The 21,513-nt window shown below is 34.9% G+C and overlaps 1 protein-coding gene across 1 annotated transcript in view; it reads right to left on the reverse strand.

Annotated features, from left to right (window-relative positions):
- The window catches only part of ARID2 (AT-rich interaction domain 2), a 165,581-nt gene that overhangs the window by 138,476 nt on the left and 5,592 nt on the right, over positions 1–21,513 (reverse strand). The window contains exon 3 of the mRNA XM_021704874.2: positions 20,640–20,737. Coding sequence (XP_021560549.1) covers positions 20,640–20,737 — 98 coding nt within the window. The remainder of the gene's footprint in view (positions 1–20,639; positions 20,738–21,513) is intronic.

Raw genomic sequence — 21,513 nt, forward strand, 5'->3', positions numbered from 1 at the left:
AGTCCTAACCTCTGTAATCACTATTTAAAAATCACTTATAAATGAATACAGAAATGGCAAACCAAATCAAATCAAATCAGTTTATCGTCAAAATAAGACTCCAAATAATGACAAAGCACTATCAGGAGAATTTTGATAAAGATATGATCCTATGCACATCCCACCAGACCATTCTCCTCACTCCTAAGCACCCTTTCCAAAATAATTTTTCTTAACCTCACATAATAGTCACACAAATGTGTGTCCAAGAACACCCTAAATTAGGAAACACATTCTAAAGAACTCTAAATCTAACAAATATGTTCATCTATCTTCAGTTCAGCCTGTTTCTGTCATGAGTATATCTATTTATCCCCACTAGATCCTATCTCACATGGTTTTAGAAAAATAGAAAGGAAAATGTTCCAATTATTTGAGCAAATAAACAGAAGTGCTAAGTTCCAGAGCTTAGGGAAAAAAGTGAACTCAGAGAGGAAGTTGTAAAAAGTTCCTTCCAACATAGAGATAGAAGATAAACTGAATTTACATATAAAGTGAATCTACATATAATCTAAAATCTTACATGACTGTGAACTAATGATGGATCTACACTCAAATAAATAAAATGAAGTGCAGCAATAGTCAGTTTATCAAATGTGCCAGGAACTGGAATTCTCTAATAACCTGCTCTTCAGTAAGTTGACAGTTCAATGAAAAGTGGTATTTATAACAACCGTAAAGATACAAGATTCTGAAGTACTTTCTGAATATGACTTCCTTGTCTTATATTTTAAGGAGTAAAAAGCTTCCCCCCCCAAAAAAACAAACACACTTGTTTGAGAAGATAAATGAACCCCATGTTCACTGCAGCATTATTTACAATAGCCAACACATGGAAACCACTTAAATGTCCATCAACGGATGAATGGGTAAAGCAAATGTGGTATATATGTACAGTATTATCCAGCCATAAAAAAAATATGAAATCTTGCCATTTTGTGACAGCATGGATGGACCTTGAGGGCATTATGCTAAATGAAATGTCAAACAGAAAAAGATAAATACCATATGATCTCACTTACATGTGTAATCTAAAAAATCAAAAAAACAAAAAACACCCTGAGTTCATGGATATACAGAACAGACTGGTGCCTGACTGAGGCAGCAGGGTGGGGCGGTAGACAAAATGAGTGAAGGAAGTCAAAGGTACAAATTTCCAGTTACAAAATGAGTAAGTCAAGGGGATGTAATATATGTGACTATAGTTAATTCCATACTGTATATGTGAGAGTAGCTAGGAGAGGAGATCTTGAAAGTTCTAATCAGAAGAAAAAAATAGCTATGTATGGTAGCAGATGACAACTGGACTTTATTGTGGTGATCATTTTACAATACAAATACTGAATCATTACATTAAAACTAATATAATGTTATGTCAGTTATATCTCAAATTTTAAAAAGGTGAAAAAAATAATAATTCACATTTATCTGAAAACACGATAAAAATAATATCCCATTCTCTGATCAAACCAGACAAGTGTGTTTGCCATTCTGTCACTATTTGCCCCTATCTCACATCTATCCCAGACACCAATGTAAGATTAATGTTCCCCAAATATCATTTTCATCAAGAAACTGTTCTGTTAAAAAACAAGTAAACAATACAAATCTCATATCCTCACTATATACAGAACGATAAAGGTCAAACATCTTGATCTGATTTTCAAAATCCTCCATGATATACTACCAAACATTGGTCTCCATCTTACCTTACCCCAAACACATGCACAAACCCTCTGAGGAAGCAGGGTTCATGAATATAATTAATATACATTGTGCATACTCTCATTTCCTCTTGTCCTCATACCTAAAAATCCTCCATCTTCCTTTTTTTCCCCCCATCTGAATCCAACTGGTCTTTAGGTGCCAAGCTCAAGACCTCTTCCATAAACTCCTCCCTACCCTCAAATCAAAGTGATTTCCTTCTTTCCTTATTTCCAATGACCCTTTCTCCTCAGTGTTCATTAATTCCAGTAGCCACACATTAACTCCTATGCACTAATAATCACTGTGTTATGATGATGTGGCTACAAAGCTACATAAAACTAAGTCCCTATTTCCTTGAGCTCAAAGTGCAATATGGGAGACAGACCTGAAAGAAATATATTACAGTGGTGTCTATAACAGAGGTATTAATGGTAAGAAAAGTGGGATCATAAGGATCACTTCAAGCAGTTTGGGAAGATAAGAAAAGGCTTTTCAGAGAAGGTGAAATTTATGTTAAGTTTCAAAGATGGGTAGGAGTATGTCAGGCAAAAAAGAAGGGAAAGGAATTCCAGGCAGAGAAAACAGCACATGCAAAGGGAGAGAGGCGAGAAAAACTTGGCATGTTTAGACCACTATAAATAGATGAGCATGGCTGGAGTTCAGAGCACATTAACTAAGTCTACCAACACTTACTGGCTTCCCATTCACCAAGTTAAAACAAATGAAAAAGCGTGGTATCTCTTAAAAGAAAGTACAAGAATATGGCACCCAACTGGTTGGCACAATTAATCCAAACAAAACAAGCAGTATTGAACACTTATTATGAACTATGTACCTAAGACAGAGAATAAAGAGCATAGCTCTTGCTCTGAATGAGCTAACATTTTAGCAGGAGAGAGTCAGCTTTTGGTAGACAGATTTTAAGGTTTAATCCTTATGACAAAAGACTAGGAAAAACACACTACAATATTAATTGTGCTCACTATTTTCCCCTTCTTTGTATTTCCTAGATTGTGTACAATGAGCAAGTGTTACTCTACTTTGATAATTATGGAAAATAGTTTATAACTGAAATAGTACAAAAGTTGACACCTGATGGGTTCTCAGTAAGTCTCTGAGGAGGTATCTACTGATTAAAGTCTCAAAAATTTTAGATGTGCAACTTTAGATATCTAAAATATGGCTACTTATCACCACCTTAAGAGCTATGATCCTTGTTGGTACAAACCACCATCATTTCTCACCCAGATTATTTAATTAGCTCCCCAACATGTCTCCTTGCTTCTGGCCCTGACCACCTCCCCTTCATCTATGTATAACAAAGCACCTTGAGAGATCCAGACAATGGCACATCATCCTCAAAATCCTCCAATGGCTTCAGTATAAGGCAAAGACCTTACAAAGGCCCTACAAGATCAGCTACCACCAGCTCTCTATCTCTGGTTTAATCATCTCCAACTTCTCTTTACTAACTTTAGCCACAATGGCCTCTTCACTGTTTCCAGGCATGCTCCGTTGCTGTCTGTTCACTCTTATCCCAGATATCCACCTGGTCTTCTCCATCTCCTTTGAGTCTTTATTCAAATGTCACCCTCTATTATAAAGACTTTTCCTGCCCACTCTATCTGAAGATGTTACACTCTCTCCATCCAAAAACTACCTCCTTTATTTGCTTTATTTTTCTCCTTGAACTTTTCTAATACACTGTTTTTACTTATTTGTGTACTATCAGTCTCCTTTCCTGAGCTCCAAAGAGGAAGATTTTGCTCTGTTTTCATCACTGATTTATGTCCAGTGCATAGAACAGTGTCTGGCAAATGAAAGATGATCAATTGTTATTCACTGAACTGAATAAAAGACAGTATTCTGCCTAGTGGTTATAAGTTTGGTCTCTAGGGGCAGAAGACCGCGATCAAATTCTAGCTCCACCACTTTGCAGTTGTGTGACCTTGTGAAAGTTACTTAACCTCTCTAAATCTTAGTCTCCTCATCTATAAAATGAAGATGATGGTTATCAATCTTATAGGATGGTTTTGAGGATCAGAATAATGCAGGTGAGCACAGTACCTTGCAAATAGTAAATGTTCCATAAATGTTAGCTATTACTATGATAATAATGAACATTCCTGACTCTCAAAATGTTTCCACTGAGTTATTACATCATTTCCAATATCTATTTTTTCAGAAATAGTAGTTACTTTGCAAAATCCTTGGATTTTCACCTGCTAGTCTGAAAAAAATCAATATTACTTTGGGTCAACTCTTACACAAGATTCTATTCTGTTGTAGTTCATAAAGAGAGATAGGGAAACATTAGAGTCTATTTTACCTAAAAAAAAATAATAAGTGCTATATAAAACAGCACAAAATGCCACATTTATCACAATGTTAATATATACTCTACAACTAGAACTGACTCTTGGTACCTGTTTCATAAAACCACACAAGAAAAGGTAAAGCTTAGGGATCAACGGAATGCTATACTTCTAATTCTGTATTTTAAAATTGTTCAATTCTTTCAGAATTTCCAAATTAGATTTTCATTTGGCTGAGAGGCCCACCATACCCACCTGGGTTCACAAGGATCTCCCCAGTGGCAGACGATCTGATTTGGTTCAACTATAATGTATCAAATATCTAATTAGGGGCTTTAAGAGATATATAAAAGTAAAAAAAAAAAAAGTCCTTGACCCCAAGACTTTGGCAGTAAAATAAGAGCACGAATTATAATTCGTAAAGCTAAATTCTAATCCTGATACCACTACTTATTATCAATAGTAAAGGCAATTTTCCTCATCTAAAAGACAGGATAATACCTAACTTGTAGAGTTGTAGAAATCTAGAAATCCAGTAAGATGAATATTTGTAGACATAAACTATACTATAAATTGTACTGCAGCACACAAGTTCTGTTGAAAAGAGACACATTAAAGGATTTTTTAAAAATAAAAGCCACAATCCCACACCTATCTCAACCATTTTCATACTTTGCTTATTCCCCTTAAGTCCTTGTCTTCATATACTTTTCTATAAAGTTGTAATCATATGTATTTGGGGGAAGACAACATAGCACACCTTTTCTAGAGCCAAATGGCCCAGGTTCAAAGACTAGCTCCGGAACTTACTGTGCGACCTTGGGTAAGATTCTTAAACCTCTTTATCTTACATTCTTTTCTATAACATTGATAGAATAACAGTGCCTATGACATAGGGAAGTGTGAAGAAAAAATGAGTTATAGTAAACCATTTAGCACAGTGCCTGGCATGTGACAAATTCAATAAACAGCTAAAAAGCAAAAGTCAAATATAAACTTAGTATTCTGCTTTATAAAAAACTTAAAAGATGATGTCATAAAACCAAAAGTACACTATTATCTAAAGTGCCATAAGAAAGATTCTTTTAAAAGGACTCTAGGATACTTTACATTGACTCTGTCTTAAGTAAATCTCCTTGCCATCCCTTTGTCTAAATATTTAATAATGTATAATGGAATCCATCTATTGCTTCATACTTCCAGTAGAGGTCTCCATCTAAAAAATAATGTACCAGACTGAAAACTTTAAATTAGTATTCCTGGTTATTTTTTAAAAAAAAAAATTATCAAATATGTAAGTTTAATTTTTTCCAAGCAAAACATTTAAAAATAAGGAATATCTCTCAAGTAAAAAGTGATTTTCCCAGTGATTGCTATATGTTTTGCTATGGGCTTTCCAATAATACTCACCTGTCTTGTAAACATAATCCTTTGAACAGGAAGGGGAAAGAGATAAGACTGCTGATACAAATGACAAATCAAGTACATAATTATCACTGCTACTGGCCAACAATTTAAAACCTATGCCTCGTAGATGGTGTAAGTCAGTAGAATCATCTTAATGTAAAAATAAAGGTCACATTTTATAGTAGCAAAGAAATTTCTGACAATCTTCTACATACATTCCTTTAAAGTCAGAAAAGAGTAGCTAGAGTAATAAAGGCAGCTCTGGCTTCTACTCTCCCCTTCCATCATTCAGTAATAGTGATCTTAGGTAAGTTAATTATCCTTATGCAGGCCTAACAGAAAAAAATATCTTTATTTTTAGCTTAACAAAAAACATAGGGTTAGACCACTTTCTTAAAATCTCTTCTAGTCCTAAGAATAGTGATGCTATGAATTGATAGATTAGGTAGTCATCTCCAATTCGAACTACATACTTCTTGTTCCTATCTTTAGGAATCTAAAGCTATATTACTAGGCCTCTAAATGTTACATCTGCATATAGTATCTAATGTCTATCTCAGCTTAGCACCTCAAATGTGTAAGACTTGGTAATATCTATAAGATTTGGTATGTTCAAGAACTGACCAAGAAATTATCAAGCTGTTTGCTTAAAGCTAATACATAGTATTGCATGTATGTGTGTGTGTGCGTATTTGTGCACATGCACACATACATCCATTTAAGTTAATCCCCCCAGTTTATAAAGAAGGGGATAAAGAAGGAAGGATGTTCTAAGCAACTCTCAAAACTAACAAGACTTTAATATCCAAATTATATCTAAACCTGAGGATCAGATATGCAATGTAAAAACATAACATTTAATTTAGTGGTAATGGATTTGAATGGATTCACTAAAATGGGCATATAAGATTTCTGATTATAACTAAAATATGAATTTGCTTTTCATCTCCACAGGGTGGATAACCTATAAAGAAGACTTCTGACAGGGGCGCCTGGGTGGCTCAGTTGGTTAAGCCACTGCCTTCGGCTCAGGTCATGATCCTGGAGTCCCGGGATCGAGTCCCGCATCAGGCTCCCTGCTCGGCGGGGAGCCTGCTTCTCCCTCTGACCCTCCCTCCCCCTTCTCACGCTCTCTCTATCTCATTCTCTCTCTCAAATAAATAAATAAAATCTTTAAAAAAAAAAAAAGAAGACTTCTGACAAAAACAATTACTTCTCATCTTGAGAATATAAAAATTAAGCAATGATCAAATCATGGTTTATACTAGTTTTAATAATATAAAATCAAGCAATGAATTAAATTATTGTCTTGTTTTTATACGGCAGGTGATGCAAGAGCTAGCAAAGAATGAAATAGTAAAAACTTTTTAATGGATACTTAGAAACAGGAAAGGTAACCTTCCTCTGAAGTTGTCATTTAGCATTGTAGCTGATGTTTATTTATATGTTAAATTCCTAGAACATGAGAAATATTCACATTCCAATATAAGCTGCGAAATGGGACTTAAAAATTGTAATATTCAGTATTAGCTCCCCTCCTGAATGCAGATAATAAAGAAATAATTTCAGATTTTAAAAAAATGAATTCTAGTAGATAAAACATATGAAGAATATCTCTAAATCTGACTTCTAAGTCTAACAGTATTGTTCATTCAATAAATAGATACAGAAATACTATCTTAGTAGAACATATAGAGTTAAGACTGCATCAAGAACACATAGCAGGGGGCACCTGGGTGGCTCAGTCGGTTGAGCAACTGACTCTTGGTTTCAGCTCAGGTTATGATCTCAGGGTCGTGAGACTGAGCCCAAAGATGGGCTCTGTGAGCTCGGCAAGAGTCTGCTTGAGATTTTCTCCCTTTCCCTTTCCCTTCTCCTCTGCCCCTCTCCCTGATGAGGTGCGGGCTCTCTCTCTAAAACAAATAAATAAAATCTTAAAAAAAAAAAGAACACATAGCAGGCAGTACCTTAGTCAATGAGGAAATGCTAGAAACATCAAATTAAGGTCATCATCAAGGCAAAGACATCTTCATCTTTCCAACTATTTAATAGTGGCCAACACAATTAGACAAAAGAAAATAATTAAAGGCATTAAATAATGAAAGGCATAAAATTTAGGAAAGAAGTAAAACCATCTCTATTTGCAGATGACATGCTAGTAGATCTAAAAATTCTTAAAAATCAATGATAAAATTAATACAAACAGTAAAACAACTGGGGCACCTGGGTCGGTTAAGGAGCAGACTCTTGATTTTAGCTCAGGTCATGATCTCAGGGTTGTGAGATCAAGCCCTGAGTGGGCATGGAGCCTGCTTAGAATTCTCTCTGTCCCCCTCCTTCTGCCCATTCCCAACCCCCCCCAAAAACAAAACAAAAAAAGCCCCCCAAAATCAGTAAAACCATTGAGTAAGGCAGATTATAATATAAAAAAAACTTTCGTGTAAATAAATGATAACCAATTAAAAGATTAAAATGGAAGAAAAACCACATTTGCAGTAGGAACAGAAATGATAACACATCTAAGAATAAACTTTAAAAATGTCCAAAACCTATAAAAGGAAAATTTTAGACTCTTGCATAACACAAAAAGATCTGAATAGAAAGACTTCCGTTGTTCTTGGATAGTTCAACTCAATACCATCATCTCAGTTCTTCTGCAATAATTGATAAACTTAATGCAATCTACATTCAAAAAAAAAAAAACAAAACCAAAAAGCTTTTTTCTAGAACTAGAACAAATTGACACTGAAGTTCATATGGAAAAACAAACATAAAATAGCCAAGAAAACTTCCTAAAAAAAACAAAAAACAAAAAACCCACAACACTCTGAGATGGGAATATAGGGCTCCTGGGTGGCTCACTAGGTTAAGTGACCGACTCTTGGCTTTAGCTCAGGTCATGATCTCATGATCATGAGACAGAGTCCCCAGAGTGGCTAGTGGGGAGTCTGCTTGTCCCCCTCCCTCCACTCCCCTATGCCCCCTTTCCTGCTCACACGTGCATGCACATGTGCGCTCATTTTCTCAAACAGATAAAATTTTAAAACATGCTATATATGCCCCAATAATTAAAATATAGTGAGATACCATTTTTTAACCCCTCACACTGGTAAAACTTAAAAAACTTGACAGCACATGGCAAGGCTGTGGGAAATAGTCACCTTCATATACTGTGGTGGGAATATTAAATATTTCTTCCCCACAAAGGGAATTTGGCAATATTTAACAAAACTACATATGCATTTATTCTTCGATTACTACATCAACACCCACTTTAGTAATTTACTCTGAAGATAAATCTCCAAAACTTTAAAAATAGGTTTGCATAAGGTTACTAGATTTGCAGAAGATTACTCATATAGCATTATTTGTAATTCTAAATATTGGAACCAACCTAAGTGCCATTATGTGGGGGATAAACTAGGATATAGCCACACAATGGAATACTATGCAGCTGTTAAAAAAAAAAGAATGGGACTTTATGAATTTATTAGAGTGATAGTCAAGATACATTAAGTGAAAAAAAGCAAAATGCATTCTTCATTTTAACAGAAATTAAGAATGCATATATATATAGAATGCATACATATATAAATATAGAATGCATATATATATATGTATACTTTTTGCAAAAAGGAACACAAGAAGGATAAGAAGACACTAAGGAAACTGGTGACCAACAAAGCATGGCGGGGAAGGGGGTAGAAGAGAAAGGGAAGGGAAGAGGATAACCTCCAAGTATCTTAAATTTTGATTTTAGAATTTTATTAAGTGTTTTACATATTCATAAATAAAATTAAAGAAACAAAAGTGGAGAAAATCACAAAATTGAATACAAACAGGGAAAATATGAATTTTACTATATTTTAAGTGAATAACAGTAACGAGAAAAAAAGAATCCAACCACTGTGAATTTTTTAACAAAATACCAATACAGCTTCAGTCTGAACACAAAAACAACTGCAAAGAATTTGTAACTCTACTTAGCAGATTTGTTGTTTGTACTGGTACAGGTATAACAATTCTGAAATTATACTGTATGTACTACAAACCTGACAACATGAGTAAATATACTGGTGTTGGGAAATAGGGTTCTCAATGCAGGAGAAGGAAGATACATGCATGGTATGGAAGAAGGGAAGAAACTTGTATGGATTTGTAGCCAGAGATATCAGTATATACAGCACTGTGATTTTTAACACATGTATATTTATATTTAAAATAAATAAACTTCCTAGCTCTTACTCTGAAAGAGCCTGGAAGAAAGACAACCCAATAACAATTAGTACACCTACTAACCAGATCTTGGTTTCTGTATACCATTTCATGCTAAAAAAAACCCAGGACACTACTTGGAGAAACAGCTGATGCTAGAGATGGGTAAGCAAAACACAAGCTGACCCTGGAAAATCTTATTTTATCAGAAAGCACAGATGAGCTTAAAAATGGGAACATGTTAAAGACACAGGAGCCGGCTTGAAAGGGCTCTTACTGGCCAAATTTAAGCAGCAAAATGCATAATAATAGATATTAATCCATTGTCTAAAATAAAAATAAATTATAAGAATGAAAAATTTTCCTTACAATAGGTTGCTAACTAAGAAATGCAGAAGTAATGATAAAGTTAGAAAATAAGCACTGTACATCCATTATAATTAACTGATTCAGGGAAGAATCATCAGCGGATGTTAAAATTATTGGGTAAAAGTTTAATGGTGAGCCAGGTATTAATATGTCTCAAAGTATCCCCACAGGTTAATTATTAATTACAAAAGAGAAAATGGAAACTTTATAGTAGAGAAACCGGGAAGACATCACCTTAAACCAAAATTAACATCAACAATAGGACAAAGTGACATTTGGCCTCCAGCCAAAAATGTGTAACCTAAATCTAATCCTGGAAAACCATCAGACAAATCCAAATTTTATAATACAGTTGGCCTGTACTGCTCAAAATGGTAATATCCTGAAAGGCTGAAGAACTGGATATATAAGTAAACCTAATACAAGATTATGGACTTGTGGGGGTGGGTACAATATGCTATAAAAGACATCTTTGGGACAAGTGGCAAAATCTGAATAAAGTCTATATATAATACAGATAATATGATTGTATCCATGTTAAGTTTTCTGAATTTAATAACTGTACTGTTGCTATATTAAGAGAATGTTTTATTCTTTTTTTTTTTTAAAGATTTTATTTATTTATTCATGAGAGAGAGAAACAGAGGGAGAAGCAGGCTCCCAAGGAGCAGGAAGCCCGACGCGGGACTCGATCCCAGGACCCTGGGATCATGACCTGAGCCGAAGGCAGACGCTTAACCATCTGAGCCACCCAGGCGCCCGAGAATGTTTTATTCTTAATATACACTCATATTTAGGACATTTTTATCTATAATTGCTATCAAATGATTACATAACAGTAATAGTACGTGTATATATACATACCATCACATATAAAGAGAAAAATATAAAGCAAATGTGGCAAAATAAAAACAATTAGTCAATAGCTAATGAAGTGTAAACAAGAGTTCACATTATAGTCAAAAAAATTTGAACAGTTTTTTTTTTTTTTTTAAGATTTTATTTATTTATTCATGAGAGAGAGAGAGGCAGAGCGAGAAGCAGGCTCCCAAGGAGCAGGGAGCCCGATGCGGGACTCGATCCCAGGACCCTGAGATCATGACCTGAGCCGAAGGCAGACGCTTAACCATCTGAGCCACCCAGGCGCCCTGAACAGTTTTTAAAAAAGAAAACATAGCAAGGAAGGAAAATGATTCGGTTTACCATTTCTCAATCAGATTTTTTACTACTAGATTGAATTAATGAATTGCAATGTGGGTCTACCTGGAAAAACTACTCACAAATTCAGAGGTTTGACTTTTCAGTGGTATAAACTAAAAAGATTATACCAAACCACTTAAGAACACGTCACCTATTACTTGGGAGTGCACTCAGAGGTACACAGCCTACTAAGGTAGGAGCTTGCTTCTGTTTATGAAGTATGAAGTGGTCTTATCTGAGTTCAGGTAGAGTGAATATTCACTTAATCTATGAACCATTATGAAAAGTATAATCAACCTGGGCATTATTACTGATGATTTTTATTTTATTTTTAAAGATTTTATTTATTTATTTGACAGAACACAGCTAGAGAGGGAACAAAAGGAGGGGGAGAGGGAGAAACGAGCTTCCTGCCAAGCAGGCGGCCAGATGCAGGGCTTGATCCCAGGATTCTGGGATCATGACCTGAGCCAAAAGCAGACACTTAACAACTGAGCCACCCAGGCGCCCCTTATTACTGATGATTTTAAATTTAGTCCCATCTCTAAAGTACTACAAGTTAGGTATTTTCTACATAGAGCCCCAACTTATGGTCTCTTCTTTGTCCTATTTTAACAGATGAATGTTCCTACTCACCTCATGTATGTTTCTACTAACATTTTACTTACTTAAAATTAACCAATGGTCTAGGAGAGGAACAAAAAAAAAAAAGTTTCATCTGAAAACACTTCACCATGAATGATATGTTATAATTACATAATAAAAATCATCTTTGTGCATAGAGCAACTGACCACTGAATGATATAAGTAAGAAATAACCAAGGACAGGGGCACCTGGGTGGCTCAGTTGGTTAAGCAACTGCCTTCAGCTCAGGTCATGATCCTGGAGTCCCAGGATCCATCTGGCATCGGGCTCCCTGCTCAGCAGGGAGACTGCTTCTCCCTCGAACCCTCCCCCCTCTCATGTGCTCTCTCTCTCTCAAATAAATAAATAAAATCTTAAAAAAAAAAAATAACCAAGGACAAAGGTAAGAACTCAGAAAGGCTAGAATCAGATACTTGCCATATTTCACAATAAGATGTATATGCAAACAATAGATTCTTATACAAATTTATTTAAATCTTGCTTCATAAAAGGCAACATTTTATTTTGGCCCCACCAAATAAATGGTAATGAAAAAAATCATTTACTGATAGAAACAAAAGGTAAATACCAAGAACATGGAATATGCCTGAAGATATTTCACAACTGTGCATAATGATAGGTGATAAATAAGACAATGCTTTGTTAAAGCAAGTCTATCACTAGGGAAGGAAACAGAAAGGCAAAGGGGGGAAAGTGTGGTCTGAAAATATATTTTAAAAAAGCCACTTTTCTAACTGGCCATTATGGCTGACACTTGAGTTTGAGAGTTGGATATAACCTACAGCCTTTTTTTTTTTTTTAAGAAGTAGCCCATATGCTCCAAAAGAAAAGAGTTTGAGTGGTGTAAAGAATTTTTTTTCTAAGTGTTATTTTTTCTAAAATTAAATAACAGCAATTACTTCTAAAATTTGAAATAAAAATCTCACGTATAAAAATGGTTTGAAAAATGAAGACAGTGCATTAAAAAACAAGTTCTTGTTAATGTTGTTATTTGCATAGGAATTTATAAAATATAAGTTAACCCCCCTCAGCAGTACTGGGACAGACCAACAAAATCCTCACAAAGTAGAAAAGCATTCAATAAATTCAATAAAACAAATGGCATCTCATTTGGGATGAATACCATAAAGTCCTATATAGAAAAAAAAAAAACCCAACTAGATATTAAGGAAAACTTATTTTTAATGACTTTTTAAAATCCAAATTACACAAATACAGTTAGGGTAAGTTTGAATTGGTAATTCATGTGCCCTTTTATTCCCCTCAACTGAAGTGGAGCCCTTGTTAGCTTCTCTGGAGCCCAGAGACAAAGTGTAGGGTGTGTCCAGGCTCTGCTGAGACATGACAGGTGCAGCTTTGAGCAGGTGCCCCAGACCAGATGTTACCTAAAGGTTTTGTTCTGGATGTAGCCCTGGCCAATACACTGATGCCAAGTTAAACTAGTTATCTCAGGAAGCTGTTCTCAAACTTCAGCACACTTTAAGAATCACCTTTGGCACACTTTTTAAAACTACAGACTATTATTACTTAAAATCACTCATCAATCTCAACACCACTAAAATGGGACAACATAAACATGATTATGTCTCATGATTCGATGAAAAGCACATCACTACACATCAAGTATGCCTAAAATACTGAACTTGAATGGTATCTAGCTTTAAATCATCAGTTTTCAGGGAATAAATACAGGGGATAGAGGAACAAGTTAACTGACACTTGAAGGTAGCAATCAACCAAATTCAGAATTTGGTACAGCCTAAAGAACAAATAACCTCATTCCTCCAACAAATCAATGGCATGATAGGAAAAGAAAAAGGAAACTGTTAAGAAACTAATGAGATAGAACAGCCAAAACAAAAGATTCAGCCCAACCACAAAATCTCCCACAGTAAGGTGGGGTGGACCCTGCAAACACTGACTTAGATACTAATGGAATTATGGCTCTATCATTCTGGGGCAACAATTCAGAATGTTGATAGCTACTCCTGGATATCACAAAGAGATTATAGTTCCAGCAACTATAATCATAAAGTCCTACATAGAAAAAAAACCCCAACTAGATATTAAGGAAAACTTATTTTTAATTATTTTTTAAAATCCAAATTACACAAATACAGTTAGGGTAAGTTTGAATTGGTAATTCATGTGCCCTTTTATTCCCCTCAACTGAAGTGGAGCCCTTGTTAGCTATGTTATTGCAACGTACTTAGTCAACAAGGTATATATCTTACAGAAATGAATTAACTTCCACTCACAATATAATGAATATGCAAAAAGTATCCAGGCACAAATGACACTTCTTTATATTTTGGAACAGAAAAGTATATATTAGACTCTGATATTAGTTAACACAATTCTTGGAAAGCTTAATGAAATTCATTGATAATCTGAACATTACTGAGAGTGACATTTGCTCTAAACCATCTCTTTATTCTAGGTCCCCCAAAAGTTTTAATTCCAAGTGAAAGCATCAATAAATTTTATGGTAAGTAACCAATACCAGTATCAATCAGCATATATGCATCTTTGTGCACTTCTGAATAAACAGAATCAATCTGCCTATTTTCCTTGGTTCTACTATGAATAAACCGTACTAACCATGTCATTTAAATTTATTTCAAATTCACATTTGCTTTTCATAAAAATTATGCTTTTAACTTCAAGCCATAAAATATTTGAAGATAATCTTTAATGCTAACATCCCCATTTTTAACTCCAGTAAGCGTGGTCCTTAAACCAATATTTACTTCTAAACAGCTTTTCCTAACGTCAAAATTCATGATAGGACTTCTCAGTTTTTAAAGTTACAGAACTAAAGTAAATACAAATTTTGAACAGAACTACCACCATATTTCAATGAAAGTATTACTATTCCATAAAACAATGTGACCAATAATTCTGCTATAATTCTTTAGAGAGGCTTGTACAAATTTAAAAAACATTTAAATATAAATATCCTTTTTTTTTTTAAAAAAAAAGCCTCTAGTTAGAATGACGGACAGCAAGGGAAATAAAGGGCAGTTACTTGCTTTGGGGGGGGCTGCTGATTCAAACAAGAATTTTAAGTTAAAAGACGACTAAGTGGTCAAATAAAATCATAAATTCCTTTGTCATAAAGAATACCAAGTTAAGGGCGCCTGGTGGCTCAGTCGTTAAGTGTCTGCCTTTGGCTCAGGTCATGATCCCAGAATCCTGGGATAGAGCCCCACATCGGGCTCCCCGCTCGGCGGGAAGCCTGCTTCTCCCTCTCCCACTTCCCCTGCTTGTGTTCCCTCTCTCGCTATGTCTCTATCTGTCAAATAAATAAATAAAATCTTAAAAAAAAAAATATCAAGTTAATATATGAACCACTGCCTAAGACTTAAAAATCTTTATCATGGTCATTTTTTTTTTTTGGTCTTTTGTCCTTCATCACATTATAGTTTAAATAGTAGAAAAAATACTGTTATGTATCTACAAGGACAGCTTTCTCCATTCCAGACCAACTAAGGTCACTGCTTATCTTGAAGGTTCAACTTTTCTTCTTCTATTTGAACTGCAGTATTTCTTTACCTTTCTTTTATTGGCAATGAACATGAGATAACTTTAACATCCCCCTATTTCAAACAAATATTTAACAAGTACTACCAATGTAATTTTGCACAGCCATTAATAAAGACATGCCAACAATAGCTCCTATAAATTCACATTCATATTTATATATCTCTATATAAATATACATAATTACCTCTCATTTCCTCATTATTTTCCATATTTAAAATTTCTCTTCCTTAACCCCCATTTCTTCTAGATCAGAGTTCCCCGAACTGTGCTCTAAAGAACTTAACAAATGTTCCTCAAACATGGGGTTTCGCACCACACTCCTGCGATGTGTGGTAGTGTTTGGGAAACACCGTTTACTATGGCTAGAGGGAAGGAAGTAATAAATCGTGTTTCTCCAATCTAGAGATCCACATGCACATTAACAAAATAAAGTCTCTAAGAAGTCCTGCAATAAAGTAACCCAAGTTTAGCTTTACTGCTCAAATTCATCTGGCCTTTTTTTCAAGGAAACATACTGACATTTCAAGAGAACAGGTATTTCATAAAGCACAAATTGGGAATTTCTACTTTAATTGATCCTAAATACCAAGAGTATGGTGATGATGGTGGTGGCAGATCAAAGAAGGAGAGACAGAGAAAATCCCCCTCACTCTGCCCCATATGTCCTCTAATTCCCAATTTGGACAAGACGCATTTTTGTCAGTAAACTTCAGTAAGGTCTATACCATTCTGGAAAATGCTCATTAAGTAGACTTCTTCACCAAATATTAATAAAAGCTCTAAACACTTCACCTAAATATATGTATTAAATACTTGCTTGCAGACTAGTGCACCTAAATTGCAATGAATTAAAATGTTTGATCCTTCATTCCTTTTCCAACTTCCAATATCATTCAGTTTGGCAATAAAAAAGATTCATAGCAGTGATATGCTTTTCTATCAAAGTTACAGTGGATTTCACACACACCCAACTATGAAAATATTGAATCCACAACAGAGTACAGGTAAGATTATAAAAGAGTGCTCCTATTTAGAAATAGACGTTTTTAGTTAACTGCTAAGGCAGAAAATGTAAATGTAAAAAAGCACAAACATTTTTGGGAGTTATGATGAAGTTGCTAGTTAGTAGCCTCAGTAAAATACATATCTTCAGTGAACTAACTATCTTGGAGTGAGTTAGATTTATTTTTACTTTGGGGCAAATTTAGGCTATTTGAACATGACTTCTAAGACACAACATTAACCTAGCTGAGCCCTGATCAGTCTTTCAACCTTCTCTACTTTCTTTCAACATGTCTGCATGCCCTTTAAAATGTAACAGAATATCAGAAGATATCAAAATCAGGTTTGTTCAAAATGAAAGGACACAGTTTATAATACTAAATTTAAAATCCATATATGAACAATTTATTTAAATACAGTTGTCCTTCCAATCTCCACATTACTTTTATTTTTCTTCCTTGAATAAAGCGAACAATGTCCGCTTTAACAATTCTGTTTAGCCAGTTACAAAGTCAGTGTATTACTTTTTTATTACAATTGTGAATCATTCATTCACTGAACATCAAGTGATTCATAAAACACTTCTCTTAAAAGAGGTAATCTACATGGTGTACACTAACTAGAGAACATGAGTGTGTTCATTCTATTTAAATGATAAATGTAAACTCTTTAGATTGGTATAATTTAAGGGAGGACTTTATTCACCAAGGGGGGAAAAATAGAATAAATTCACAAAGCAACTGAAAATTCACTCTGGTGGATACAATGCTACAATAAAGTTGCTGGCTATTCTAAAGGTAGATACATGTAAAAAAAAAAATAAATAAATCACTTAATATTATAAGAAAATCGGTAATACATAGTTTTGTACAGTAAATTTTTAATGTCCAAGATATTTCACCTCCTTTCCAAAAAATCAAGTTTTATAACAGGAACATCAAGTTAACCTTGACTATTGTTGGCGTAAGCTACAACAAAATTCTTCAACTAAGTATTTGAAATATTTACCTAAATCTTCATACCAAGGCTTCAAATTTTTAATGGAAATAAGAGTAGTAAATTGTGCCCCAACCTTTGCACCAAAACAGAACAAAAAATAAAATTCAATGAGTAAATACAGAACACACTGTGTATAGCTATACATTCATATTGGGCATACACTTAACTGTATGTAACTTCCAACCACATTTTAATTTCTTAAAATCATTTGTGACTAACTGAATTCATAATAGACTGATTAAATATTACAGAACATGTGTCAGGAATACAACTTTTTTGTCCAATTAACAAATGCCTCTAAAGCCATTTGGATATTTTTTGCACTTTAATTTCTCCAACTACAAAAATGTAGAAAACATTACCTTATCTTTTTATACTGATAGGGATATTCTAGAAATAACCATCTGTGGAAGAAATGGAGATGTGCAGGCCAAGAAAGGAACTAAGTGAAAACAAAATATATGGACATGATAGAGGATTAATACCCAATTTTTAAATAGAGTACTTTTACACATTACTAGTAGGCACTAACATTTAAAACATTAAATGCCGGTGTTTTAAACAAATCATCAATCACATCAATTTTAGACTTTGAGAAATTTTTATATGCAATCTACAACTGAATAAATGTATGTTTGATACAATCAAACTTTTTGGCAGACCACTAAACTCAAGTCTCTACATTCAATGACTGTCTATGTTTGTATCAAAACAAACACAGAAATGTTAGAATATATACATGGCCAGCATACTAGTTTGCTCCTCTTTATTTAAATGTCTGTAATATCATAAGATGTATCATATCTTCATCCTGGCCATACTAGGCTAATAGCCATCCAATTAATACTGAAATTACAGAGGAATGTCAGCAAATATTAAACTTATAGAGTAAATGAAAACTGGTATGTGTAATAGCAGTCTTCCAATAGGTCAAATGAAAAAGCAGTTATTTTAAAAAATTCTACCTGTGATTTATAAAACACAATGCATTATCTGCTCCAGAAACCATGATATTCAATTTGATATATCAAAGAGGAAACTCACAAAGTCACTCGATTACTACTTCTTACTGTAAAGACGCAGTCTTATGGTTAAGTAACAGAATTACTATGAAAGCTTGGCATCCTGTCTGCCAGTTAAGATTTTTCAGAGGAAGGTGTAAAACTCAGCATAATACATGTCCTCTAATTGTGCAATATTTCACCACTATGGAAAAAAAAAAATCTTTCAAGGTAGTACCCAATTTTTGACCAGGATATTTCTCCTGTATTTCTTTACAAGCCATGCAAATCTTCACATGGCTTTATTTTCCAAAACAAATGCTTCAACTTTTTTCCTAGTAGCCTAGCTACAACCCTACAAAAACAAACCTGGAGAGTGACATATGGAGGAAAAACAAGTTTAGCTAAGGACATAGTTCAAAAAGCAGCTTCTAATAGGAGCATAAAGCTCAAATTGACCTGAGAACAATGTAAAGAGTTGCAAACAACCCTGAAGCTATATACTTAAAAATAGTACTTATAAGTACAATCAGTGAATGATATGATCTCAGGATAGAAATTACAAGTGGAAAAACAGTATTTATGTAACTTGCAAAAAAACTGGAATTCTAGACATTCAATTGATTATGCTAAAATCCTGTTTGTATGCGTGTTAAGTTCTTCAGAATAACATCCGTCTCATGAACCACAGATACCATTCAGTACCTTTTGATATTAAATTTCAATCAATCAACCCAATAAATATGAGGCATAACTTTAAAATGTGTCTTAAACAGCTTAAAATCCAAATAGTTCACACTGATTACCAGAAAACCAGGACCTATATTAATAACATTCCTCTCAATGTTATAAATGGAAATGAGCAAATGAATATCATCATAAATATAAAATTCTCTACTTCTCACCACATTACTAAATCAACAGTTTGGGGGGTTAATTTCACTTTGTTTATTGCTTTAGACCTTTATTTAAAAATGTACCCTGACACACATTGCCATCACACACACACTAGAAAAAATAACAACTAGCCATACTTAATATTTTCTAGACTTCTGTGTAACTCAATAACTACCCACAAAGTTCTGTGAACTCTTCAGCTTCAAGCCTGAAGTCAATCTAAGGTAGCCAATAGAAAGTACACCTGGGCAATTACTGCATTTCCTACTTCAGAAAGCTGAACTCAACACAGAATATCTACATTTGGATATTGCATTTGGAGCAATGATAAATGCCAAACTCAAACTATGCAGAAACTACGTTAACTAAAAAAAAAAAAGGTATCCCTTTTTTATATCCCTTTAATTATATCATTATTAAAAAGCAATAAATATGAAGAGCATTATTTTAGTTTTAAATAAACCACCACCAACTAAAGACCCTCTATGAGAAAGTAAGCATTAAAAATAAAAAACCTCATAATACATTACAATTATCAGAAAAAGAAAAAATAAAGCTTAATCAGAAAATATATTATCTAAACTGCATCACATATCAACTGAATAAGAAATTTACTTTGTCATATACAGTCAAAAAAGGAGGGAGAGAATGAAAGAAAATCCAAATCATAATATTCCATTTCATAGTATCCTTAATCTTCCTACATATATAATAATCCTTTTGAACGTTTTTAAGTCACTCAAAAATTCCAAAGAACTTATTCTAAAAACAATCCTGGTCACCTAAGGCACCAACATATTATGCTGTGTGGAAATATTCTACTGAAAAACCACTCCGTTACACGGTTCCACACAAGAGGTTTCATTTTTTTAAAATCTTAAAGAATTTAAAAAAGGCAAAGGAGTTTCCAAAGCAAAGTAAAAATTTTCCCAAGGGATACAAAGTTTCATTAACTATCTTAACTCTTTTACTAAGCATCACCTCTCTGCCCCTCCGTGGATATCAAGCAATCAATAACAATGTCACAAAAGAATGTTTACCAAGATGGGGGGTGGGGTGTCACCTGTAATGATCCTGTATGAAAAATGTAAACAATCCTAAAATAGGTGAGGAACACTTTCACCTTCCTATAACCTCACTCGATGGATATTTGATGTTTCTCAGACTGAAAAAATGAATAGAAGTTTAGAAACTGGTGTGCAAGGTTTGTTTGGGGGTTCTTTTTTTTCCCCTAAAAACAAATCTCCCCTTAAGTCCCTCAATTCCAAATACTGTGGAAGAGTCACTACTACTCACCGCAAGTAATACTGTTTTAAAGCAAAGGCAGCGTTAGAACAACTTCTGGGAAAGTTGAACTCTTCAACAATTTCTCCCCACTGATTCTTCTCAGAAACCTGTTAAAAACACAGCCACACTTGTCTGAGAGTGCACCATCCAAGAAAACTCTAACCTAACTATGAAATAAATACCCATTCTACAGAGATCTGTAGATACCTCAGGCATCAGTGGGTGTTTCAGATCGATCCGTAAGAGTAACTAAGCAAGGGCTGCTTGAATCACTGTGTTTTCACCCGAGAGCCCAGTATTTAATAGCACTTGTTTTGTTTGGGGGGCGGGAGGGGGGGTGGTGGTGGGTTTGTTTTGTTTTTGAAGCCCGGACAATAACCAATCGCAAGTCCCTCTGTCGCCCCCTTTTAAATCTCAACGCGGTCCGTTTACACCAAAAAAAAAAAAAGTTCAAAAGGATCAATACTGTTCCGGACAGCGACGTCCGCAGGTTCTGGGGGGGCCGGGGCCGGGGCCGATTCCGATCCCTCTCCCAGATCTATCCATCTCCATAGGCCCTTCTTTGAGGCCTACAGCTTCTGCCTAGCCTTGAAGCCTAAGATGGCTATTTGGAGACAGGTCCTGGTTTCTTTTGTTAGCTGTATAAACCGAGGGCGACGGGGCCGAGGCTGTGCCCCCGGCTGCCGGGATCATTTCGCAGCCGATTATCGATGTTAAACCTGCCCGCGCTAATTTTGAGTTGCACGAAAACTGCTCTCAGAGTCTGTGTGTCTCTGTGTCTCCGCCTGTGCTAGAGCGGCAGCGGCGGCAGAGCTGACTCGCGAGCGAGCGAGCGGGCGGGCGGGCGCGGGCGCGGGGCTCGGGCGGGCGCCCCGCACGCCCG

Source organism: Neomonachus schauinslandi, chromosome 5 (genome assembly GCF_002201575.2).
Source record: "Neomonachus schauinslandi chromosome 5, ASM220157v2, whole genome shotgun sequence".
Classification (NCBI taxonomy): Eukaryota; Metazoa; Chordata; class Mammalia; order Carnivora; family Phocidae; genus Neomonachus; species Neomonachus schauinslandi.